The sequence below is a fragment of the Cebus imitator genome, unplaced genomic scaffold (genome assembly GCF_001604975.1).
Source record: "Cebus imitator isolate Cc_AM_T3 unplaced genomic scaffold, Cebus_imitator-1.0 Scaffold83, whole genome shotgun sequence".
Taxonomy (NCBI): Eukaryota; Metazoa; Chordata; class Mammalia; order Primates; family Cebidae; genus Cebus; species Cebus imitator.
This window is the reverse complement of record NW_016107398.1, coordinates 668243-679603: the sequence shown is the minus strand read 5'-3', so window position 1 is coordinate 679603 and position 11361 is coordinate 668243. Positions and strand designations below refer to the sequence as shown.

The window sequence follows — 11361 nt, the reverse complement described above, 5'->3', positions numbered from 1 at the left end:
TCTCATAGTCCATAGTCTTTAGAAAGTTGAGGATACATGACAGGCCATCCAAGTCGATGAATCTGGTTACAAACCTGTCGTGAAGAGAAGTACACCACACTTAAGTCCCTTTGGGGTTTTATAATAGCCCCTAATAGAAAAATCCTGAGGGTGGGGGAAAGTAAGATTTCGTTCCTGAAGTCTTACACCGATAAAGTCTTTTTAATGCTCTGCTGCTTCCTTGGCACAGACCCAATGGTCAGGTCTAACCAAAAGTGTGGAGAAAAAAAAGAAAACAAACAAAAACCTCCATTTGTGATAAACACATCTCAACAAGTACAAAGAACCAACAGATCACATGCTCATAAAAAAGCAAGAGAATACTCAGAATACATATCTTGTCTTAGGTTAAAATCATTTGCAGATCCTGGGTTATTTAGCATATAGTTTCAATACCCCAACCCACCCCCCATTTTGTTTTTAAGAGAGACAAGGTCTTTCTCTGTCATAGCTCACTGCAGCCTCGAACTCCTGAGTTCAGGTGATCCTTCCACCCCAGTCTCCCAAGTAGCTGGGACTACAGGTACATGCCACCATTCTCAGTCAATTTTTTCTTTTTAATTTTCTTTAGAGACAGAGACTTGCTATTTTGCCCAGACTGGTCTTGAACTCCTGGCCTCAAGCAAACCTCCTGTCTCAGCCTCCCAAGTAGCTGGGATAGTGAGTGACAATGTCCGGCCATGCGCTTTTATGTTGACTGCTGAGGCACTTGTAAGTGCTGATCGCTGACCTAAACGCCCTATTAATGAAAGTCAAGAGCTTCCTTACATTCCAAAATATTTGCTTGACGAACAAATGATAATCTATATCCCAAAAATTTTATTAAAAAACTATTCTCTTGTATGACATGCTACATGGAATCTCATTATTCCATGTACATGGAATAGAATAATAAAGCAATACTTATGTTGTATATTAACTTTATTAATATTTGTTACACTTAATGTTAAGCTAATCAATGAGAATAACTCACAATACATATGTATATATTAAAGCCACTGAAAAGCTCAGAAGTAACATAACCTGTTTACGTGATAAATTTTCCAAAGTTACTTAGCCTTGGATATTGATCAACATCTGAGAATACAGAACACACTGACAGAAACGCTGACAGGATAGTCTAGATCTCAGTCATATAACTACACAACATTTTTCATGAATCAGACTTTTCTAAGTTTTCATTTTATAGTCAAATAAAGAAAGGGAATCTTTATATTCTAGGCTTTTCACCCAACCACATGACCCAGCTATAGCCAAGCTCATTAAACCAGTTGGCTTCATTCATAGCACCTGTGCTCATGAAATGTACATGTAAGAACCTCAACACGTCACCAAATCCTACAGGCATTAAAGGAAAATGAAAGTGCAGGAGGCACACCAGAGAAGCTGATTATCAGAGAGGAAATGAATCACTATTGCCAGAAAGTCTACCCATCTTAAAAAAATTAGTTGTATTGAGAAATAATTCACATGCCGTAAAATTCACCCTTTTAAATTGTACAATTCAGTAGTTTTTAGTATATTCACAGAGCTGTGTGACCATCAACACTATCTAATTTTAGAACAGTTTAATCACCCAAAGAGAACATTTTCCCCACTTCCTCAGCTCCTGGCAACCACTAATCTACTTTCTGTTTCTATGGATTGGCCTATTCTGGGCATTTCATATAAATAGAATCATACAGTATGTGGTCTCCTTTGTTACTGGCTTCTTCCACCTAGCATATTTCAAGGTTATTTCATGTTGTAACATGTATCAGCACTCCATTCCTTTTTTTGTAGCCAAATTATATTCCATTTTGTGGATATATAACATTTAATTTATCATTTCATTGGCTGATGGATATATGGTGGTTTCCACTTCTTGGCCATTATGAATAATGATATGAACATTTGCATACATGTTTTTGGGGGACATGTCTTCATTTCCCTTGGCTATATTCTTAGGAGTAGAATTACTGAGTCATATGGCAACACTGTATTTAAAATTCTGAGAAACTGTTAAAAGCCTTTTCAAAGTGGCTTCACCATTTTACATTCCTAGCAGCAATGAATGAGGGTTCCAATTTTTCTACATTCCTGCCTACTAATTTGCCATTGTTAAAGTCTCTGTCTTTTTTATTTTAGCCATCCTAGTGGCTGCCTGTATACCTTTTAACAGAAGAAAATAATTTTATTAAACGTTAATGATTAAAGTATATTACTCATGGTTTACTCATGGTTTTAACTTAAGACTTACTAGAAGGTTTGACTATTGCAGAAAAAAGGAGGGAAAAAGGAGAGGAAAAAAACCATGCTAACCAGGGAAAATTACCTCATTGGTTTTGTCCTCAGTGCTGTCTTCAAACTCTCTATAGTTTTACTTCTCTCTTCTTCTTCTTCCTTCTCTAAAGCCAGCAGAGATTTTCTCTGTGCAAAGAAAACAGAAGTCACTTCTTCAAATTCTATTTTTTAATTACAGTACAAACAAGACAAACCTAAGATTCTTTGTTATTATCACTTTAAATATAAATAATAAATCTATAATCAAGTAAGCTAGGTCCTTCAAATTCTAAATAAAGCTTTAAGGAAAAGTTTAGAAATCTTAGTAGAGACTATGTTGCCCAAATGTTTGTATAACTATTCTACACTTACACTTTGATGTAGATATTACTATTTGTATTTGATAGAAATAAGATTGAACCTGTAGTTGAATACAACATTCTGGCAATTACATCTGAGTAATATAGTGAAATATGAAAAATTATTCATATTGATCCTAATTCAAGAATGGCAAGCTGTAACACTTTCAGGGAACACCCAATTTGGTGGGTTCAAAAGATGTGAGCTGTATGACATGTAGGATACAAGGCCACAATTTCAAGTTCTGCAAATCTCAAGTCCCAGAGTCTGAGCAATTATCACATTATCAAAAAGGAGGTGGGCAGCAGTCCTCCCACACTACCATTCCTATTCCTCAGCCAAAAAGTGTAATCAAGATGAAAGGAATTTTGTTACATCAAATCATTTTTTAAGAAGAACAATTAAATTGGAGCTATTACTAGGATAGGCAATTCCTTTAGAGTAAAGGCTTGACTTCTAGAAATGATTCACCATCATTTAGAAATCAGAGTGTGAGTCTGAGTGAGAGAGAGTGTGTGTGTGTGTGTGTGTGTGTGTGTGTGTGTGTGTGTGCGCGCGCGCGCGCGTGTTTCTATGCAGGGATCTGCTAGAGCAGTCCTTCTCAAACTTTAATGTGGATTTGAAAATCACCTGAGGATAGTCTTAAAATGTGGAGCCTGGTATGTCTGGTTTGAGCCTGGTTTGGGGTGAGGTTTGAGATATTGCATTCCTGACACATATCTAGGCAATGCTGATGCCGCGAGAGCAAGGTTCTATGTAAGATTGCAATTATTATAAAATTGTGAATGCCAGTAAGGTGTCTAGTCTTTTCCATTCCCTTTCACTCAGTGATCACCTGGTTGTACTAAAGTACCCCCAATCTGATGACTCCATTCACTTTCACTCTGTGATCATCTGTCTGTACTAAAGTACCCCCAATCTTATGATTCCAGGAACGTCCACCATGGAGCTCCCAGTCCCTGTTCTTCATCCTATTCGGAACACATGTTGTCTAGTTTCAATCTTTTTACCTATTACAAATTCTGACAGAAATACTTGGCTAGGAAATAGATTGGGGTAACTGTATTGAAAAAGAAGAGCCTGACTCATATCCATGAGTCTCAATGATCCAGTCATGGCTTTTCTTTCAGGACCATAAATCATCAAGGGTGACAATCAATAGTATCAGCATTAAGTAACTAAATGTTAACTAAAACCTAAATATGATTTCATAATGAGAAGGGTAAAGCTCAAAGCAAAATAAATATAACACATCAGTATCATTTACGGCAACTGAAATAAAAGCCAAGACTGTTATTGTTTCTGCTAAAGTTGTCCTCTTGCTGGTGATGCTCCTGGACAGCTGTCACCAGGGGATGACGAGGAAGGAAGCTGTGTGCAGAAACAGTCAATGAATTCCCCAAAGCTCCCTGAGACCCATCCCCTGGAAAATTCACACAAATCCAGCCAAGAACGTTTAATCTCCAATGACACAGCTGAACTCGTTCGGACTCTTATGCAATCACTTGGAATCTGTAGCTCAGAATCAAGCCTTTTATGAATATCATTCCTTGTTCCTAAGCTTAATGACACAAAACTATCCCCAAATTAAAGACTATACATTTTATTGTGAGCCGCAGGTACAAATAAAAATGCATGTATTTAGCCTTTTAGAAATTTTGAAGAGGGTGGAACATTTGAATAGCAGCAGACTATATTAAGTCTCTCCATACTAGAGTTGGGAGATTTATGAAATGTCAAAGAAAATTAAATTGGAACTTCCTTTCCCAATACTGTGTAAGGAACATATAACCTTTCTCTCAAAACAGAAGAGACTACAACATTTTCTATGTGTGATATATTTAGGCTTGGGTCTGAGATTATATTTATTGGGTTGACGTAACTGAGGACATATAGCTGAACTTGTTCTAAATGTGACTTTTCAAAACAAAATAATTTATAAGAAGTTTCAAGCTTTCAAGCCTCACATTTGGGAAGAAGGTTTAATTTGCAACTTTTAGTAGATAAGGGAGATGCCTACATTTCTGAAGATGACTAATATGCCAAATATCTAGTATGTACAGGCTTTGTGGAAGTTTCGTTGAATGCTCTATGTCCTTACTCAATACCTGCTCACATGAGAAGCAGGCAAGGACAAAGTACATCCTTGCAGAGGATCTTTCTGTTAAAGCTGCTGAGGTATACATTGGAACACATGGGTCTGACAGATATGGACAAATGTGGCCCAGAAATCATTCCTGCTGGGAGTCTGGAACTTAGCTCCTGATTGAATCATTTCTTTGGTGGGAAATCAGTAAGCCAGCCTACTAGGCATACTGAACTTCACCTTGAAGTCTTCCTCCTTAAGAATGCATGGAGAAGCCACATATAAAGAAAGCCCAGGTCCTTCTCGAACCTGTTAGGCTGCACTCTTTTATTATACTATTTTTCACTCTTTAAAAGCCAACAGATCACTCAGGGGTCCTTTAAAGAACAAAGCATTCTTGTAATGAGGCTTACATAAAGTAACTGAACTTGTTCCACAAAAGGCTGGCTTCACAGACTAGTAAGTGCTGCAGTTCTCAACCTGGACTGTTTATCAGACTCTTGAGGCATTAAAGAAAACAGATGCCTGTCCCATCTCAGAAAAGTCAGTCTTGCTAGGCCTGGGGGTGGGGAGAAGGTGGGATAACCAGGCCTCATTCACATGCCATAGGGTTTCAAAAACTGAGTTAGTGAGAGGCAAATTGGAAAGGAGTCTTTGGGCTCAGACTGATGGGTTTAAATTCCCAATTAGATGGCCACCTCCTAATTAGATAACCTTAAACAAGGTAACCTTTCTGGAGTTTCAGACTCCTTATCTATAAATAGCACTTACAGCATAGGGTGCTGGTGGGACCTCAAACATGTAAAGCACCTGTTATCCTGCCTGTCATGTGAGGCACACTCCAAAGCAGTAGTTGCTGCTGATTCTACAGACAATGGGTGATGACAATGTGGAAAAACGCCCCTTCAAGAATGCCCTAAGCAGAGAACCAAAGAGTCTAGCTGCTGGGCCATGAAAGGATTTGGAGGACTTGTGTACCTTTCTACTGCCCAGAGACAGTATCTCAGGATTTCTGCTGTGTGTTATCAAGAATTCTCCAGTATGGACATCAGAGGGATTAGCCAGAACTATGCAAGAAGGTGGTGGCAGTCACACTGTTGAGAAAAACAGAAAACCCAGCACAGGGTTTCTGGTCTCATCAGATCTCCTTACTCCCTGAAGTATGCAGGATTTTCGAGGCCTTATTAATTCATGGACTATTAATACCTTTTACCTTTGACCCTGGAAAGATGCTGCCTCAGTCCTAAAAGGAACATTAGAAAGCTTTCTTAGGTGTTTGACACAAAAAGAACAGCAAAGTCACTGACAATTTAATAGACTTGTGGTGCTCTTGGGAAGGATTTTGGATTAGGATCCAAACGCACAGTAGTTAAAACGTAGATCACTCAAGAATGTGGCAAAGAATTGTCCAAGGAGCTGGATGGAGGAGAGAGGAGGCTCCTAGAGAAGGGCCACCCACATGTTGGCACATCACCAGCCCTGTAGGACACACATGAACCAGGTCTACTCCAGACAAGGCAGGGATTATGTCGCTAAAGGACAAATTAATCTAACTGTCCTATACTTGAAGAAAGGAAAAATCCATATAGTACTTAGCATTTCTCCATTTACAGAAAAGAATTCATTAACAAATAAGCAACTTCTCTTGTTAGATATCAAACAATGCAGATTTAATTAGAAGGAGAAACAATTCTTTTTTTCCTAATAGCCAGGACCAAGAATTTAGAAAATCGCCTTTCCATGCAGGAAATATAAATGGCTCCAAATTATTATTGCTTAGGCAGATGTACAGAAAATCCCTGGTGGTCATCACAAATCTTATGCTCTGTTACCATAGTCATACAAATGCTGAGATCACTCTTTTCTCATCTTTGGCATTGTGTGAGATGCTTTGAAGAAGGAGGATTTGGTGGTTATTTTCTGTTCATTTCTGCTATGCTTTTAGACTAGAAATCCTTGGGAAAGAACTTACATAGTTTCTTCTATAATTTATACAGCCCTGTTCATAATAACCAGGCTGTTTATTATTCATTGTATGACAGCAAAAGAAGCATCTTCTAAGAATAAAAGCTAAAAGAGGAAGTTACTAAAAGTCAAGACCTCTAAAAGTTGGTAAACGTGTGAATGACTCACATATTCTAATCAGTTTTTAACTATTCCAGCAGGAGGAAAATGTTATGAGACCATTTAAAATGTTTGAGTGATAAGAAATTTATTCTCCATAAAGAGAGAGGGCAGGAAGGAGGTAGAAGAAAGTATTCTAGAAGCTATCATCTACTTGCATGTTATAAACACCAAGTTGAATATAACAGATTGACTCTTAAAATCATGAGTGTGCCCACTGAGAAAGACTGCATTCCACTGCGGGCAAGCTCCAATTCTTATCAACCATAATGAGATTTAAGCTATGGAGGCTCAAAGATTGATGACTTATTTTCTGCTGTGAATTTTAGCTGTGATGAATAGGTGCCCCTCAAGCTGCTGGCAATGCTGACATCATAGACATCCATGCAATCAGGATTCATATTTTGGACATTGAGAATATATTTTAAGCAATTACTGAACCCAAAATCCACGTACTAAAGATTTTCCAAGGACATCTCAGCAATATTATTATGATGCCTTTTCATTAAACCACTTACTTCATCAATTCCTGACCTATTATATGAGTAAAAGAGCACTTGGTCCACTGTAAAATCAAGAAGCCAGGGAATAACCAAGTTCTCAGGAAGAAAGAGAATGGGAGGAATATACTAAAGAAATCACTTAATCATATTATTAAAAACGGTATTAACTTTTAAAATAGTGCTGCCATAACAAAGCTCTGAGTGACTGGTAAGAGCAATTGCAAGTTAAAGTTGAACACAAGCCAGATTTCAGACTACATTTCCACTTACAACATTAAACTCAATTATATTTTAGTGTGTGCTGATTTTATTTAAAACATACTGGAAAAATCACTTTGCCAAGTACCCCTCCTACCCCCTTTCCTTTCTTCAGCATTGAATGTTTAGGATGGAAAGGTAATGACTTTTGATAGGTCATACTCAATCGAATTTATTGTGCAACTGTGTACTTTGTACTATGCTTGCATTTTAAACAGCATGTCAAAGAACATAAAAGTCTACTTACAGCAGCCATGGAATTGAGCTGATCAATGTAGAATTCAGGCCAACTTGTAGCTCCCTTGTTTTCTTCTTGTTCCTAAAAAGGGGGAAAAAAGTGACATATCACCCAACATACACACATAGCACCCAGAAACAATCCGACTTCCAGAGCACCCAGACAATGACACATTCAAGCCTTTAGAAGACATGAAGGTAGGACATATTTATTTTCAAATGTTGGCTTTAAATTATCGGACTGCCTACTTGACTAGGGTGGTCTTCGCAGCTCAATTTCCACAGAGAGTGCTGAAGTCTGAGTTAGGTGTGATAAGGGGACATTTTCTGAAGTGTGGATCAAGAAGAATTTAAGTGGTGTAAAGTTGTTATTTCTTCAGGGGGCTATGTTATACTGGACAGTTCTGGTAGACTACACATCTGGATGGAATCCATGAGAGAAGGAAACTTGCCTTAAAGGTAACCATTAAGATTCAGCCAGTTATTTACCAGACTTTTTCAGTTAGGATATTCAGACTCCAGCAAACAATAAAAACTTGAAGAAGGGTTTCAGTTGATGTGGCAAAAATTAAGTGCTGCTTCATATGAAGAGGCAGAAGACTGAAGCCTGACACTGAATGGAAGGTAGTAGAATGAACTGACGTTAGTCCCAGGCACAGCCCTCATGCTGTAACAGCTCAGTAGTTTTGATAGAAAAGAACCAAGTGGAAAAGAACTGAAATCCAACAAATTCAGGCACCCACTCCTAAACTGTCTCAGCCAGCCTTGCCTCTTATAGAGCAGGGTGACCTGGAGCCAGCCCCTAAGCCCCCCACACCGGGCTTCTGTGGATGGGAGATCTGTGTCAACCTCAAGTCAAATCTCAAAAAAAAAAAAAAAGCAGTTAGCAGTTGGCTGTGCCCTCTGCTCCACCTGAGCACTGAGCCCAGCAGAAGATGGCACTGTGGTAAGGAATGTCTAATGCATGTTTACACATCTATGTGGCTGTGAGTTACCCATGTGATCAAACAGACCTAAAAAGGAAAATTTTGGTTCTTTAACTTCACATTCAAAGAGCACCTGAATACAATCAATATCCCAACCCAGTGGAGAAGATGCTGTGCCATGTACACACAGCTGCTGTCTTATAACGAAGTAGTGACTACCTATTATGTTTTAACAACTCTTTCAGTAGAGCTCTATATCCTGATGTCAGAATCCCAACCCTCAAGAGAGTGGTTTCAAGGTGGGGCATTTAATTTCAGTCCTATATTATACCTAAAAGAAAAAAAAAAAAACGACTTTCTGTTAGCAAACCTTTCCAGACAGGTCTACAGGTGGATTAAAAGAAACATAATTTCAAAATGATTTTTTTAAGTAGTCACAACAAGGGGGTAAAGTAACTATTGCTTACAGTGCCTTAAAAGCTGGCAGTAAGTGATATCTCAACCCAGGCAGTTGTGTGAATTTCATCTGGAGATTGAATAAGCCAGATGATGGGGACTAAGGCTACAGCAGAGGCTTTGAAGTTGGACTGGATTACACTCCCATAGTTTCAAAACTTTTAGGAAATCTGATGAGTCTTTAGAAACAGGCCTTGATTATAATTTAACATGTTAATAAAATAGCTAGAGCAGTAGTATAAATGCTAAACCCTTCTTAACTCTTAAAAGGGAGTATCCAAATTAGCAAAACCCCACTCTCACCAATGTATTTAACAAGCCAAAACTCACAGTGATATTCAATGGTATTTGAACCTATAAAACAAAGTAAAAGGTGCCAGATCTCTCCATCCCCCCAAAGTAGGGCAAATTTCCAAAACTAAAACAAAATCAAGGCCCTTAACTGAGGCCTACAAGAGCCTGTCTGTTGTAAGTTTAATATTTAACAGTTACAGAACAGAGATCATTCTTAAAACTGAAGATTGGTACACAGAGAGAAATCTTTACAGTTAGGAAATGTTTTAATAATGCAAATAGATTAACAGCACATGTAGATACTGTCCTCAAAATAAGGGAAAGAAAGCTTCATTTTTATTTCACATGCATCTGCTCTGAGAAAACCAAACAAGCAAAAGTATGTGAAACTTTCTTGTAAATATACTAACTGCTATCACTGGGGGGTGATCCTCAGAGTTCTTCATTTGGGCAATGCATCTCCAGTTTCCCCTGCACAATACTGGTCCCTGCATGCATATGTGTGCTGCAGGAGCATGTGAAACTCCCACCTCTGAACCAAAACTCTCTCCTCCTACTTTGTGAGGCTGCTAAGGGTCTGTAGCTCTGTAGAAGCATAAGCCAGAAGGAGATGAAGGCAACTGTTCTCTGGCCGGAGGATACTGGGGGGATCTGAACACTAATTTTATTTCTGTAATCCAACTCTTCCTGTTTCCTTAGGAGGTTGATAGATACCTATAAGAGAATATTCACGGACAAGATTTCCTGCTGGATGCAATTCACCTTGATACTTTGCCTTTGCTCTCAGCTTGCACTGATTACTGTTTCAATCTGTTTTCTAGATTGTATACTTTGTTCCCATTATCCCAAATTCTGTGGATGGGAGAGCCTTTTGCTAGAAGAGAGGACTTGTACAGTACAAAGTATCTTCAAGAACAACGACTTTTTTTTTTAATATCCAACTCTTTTAAAAGATAAAGAAATATACTGTCTTTCTAGTTTCACCTCATTTCCAAATAGCACATTTTTCATTCCAAATTTCTGGTCAGTGGCTAGGAAAAAATTCTAAGAGATCCTTTCCCATCCTCTTTAAATGTACAAGGATGCATTTATTTTTCTCAACATCACTTTGCCTATAAGAATGAATTTTGCATTGTTTCTTAGTTCTCTCGCTCACAGAGGACCCCACTATCATCTCTATCACCTCCAAGATGACTGTGATCCACTTCTCTCACCACCAGCAGCACTTGAATCCTAAGTCACTCACTAGCTATGTTGCTCTTAAGTAACCTCTTTGTGACTCAGTTTTAGTTTCCTTATCTGAAATAGGTGCCTCCCACCTCATAGCATATTTGTGAGAACTTAAAAAGTTAATACAAATAAAGCAAGCACTGGGAAGAGTACACACAAAACATGCTCAATAAATGCTAGCTCTGATGATAATGATACTGTTTCAGAGTCTCCGGTTACGGCCATTCAGTGTCCTTGTAACTGGAACTGTAAACATCACAGCAACCAATTTGGAAGTAAATTTTGGTAGTAACTGTTCACATTTAAAATCCATATAGCCTTTGATCCTGTAAGTTTACGTTCAGGAATTTAGCCTATAATTACATGTTCACACTTGCACAGATATATAATCATGAAAATTTTCCACTACAGTGCTGTTTGAATTAACAGAGTATACCAAAGGGGAGCAAATCTGTAGAGAGGGGCTGGGTGCAGTGGCTCACACCTGTAATCCTGGCACTTTGGGAAACCAAGGTGGGAGGATCCCTTGAGGCCAGGAGTTCAAGATCAGCCTGGAGAACATAGCAAGACCCGCCCCCCTCAAAAA

At 38.5% G+C, this 11361-nt stretch overlaps 1 protein-coding gene across 1 annotated transcript in view; it reads right to left on the bottom strand.

Moving 5' to 3' along the window:
• Positions 1–11361, bottom strand: part of DAAM1 (dishevelled associated activator of morphogenesis 1) — a 191472-nt gene that overhangs the window by 46348 nt on the left and 133763 nt on the right. The window contains exons 4-6 of the mRNA XM_037740467.1: positions 7880–7951; positions 2354–2448; positions 5–74 (exon numbers count right to left, since the gene is read on the bottom strand). Coding sequence (XP_037596395.1) covers positions 5–74; positions 2354–2448; positions 7880–7951 — 237 coding nt within the window. The remainder of the gene's footprint in view (positions 1–4; positions 75–2353; positions 2449–7879; positions 7952–11361) is intronic.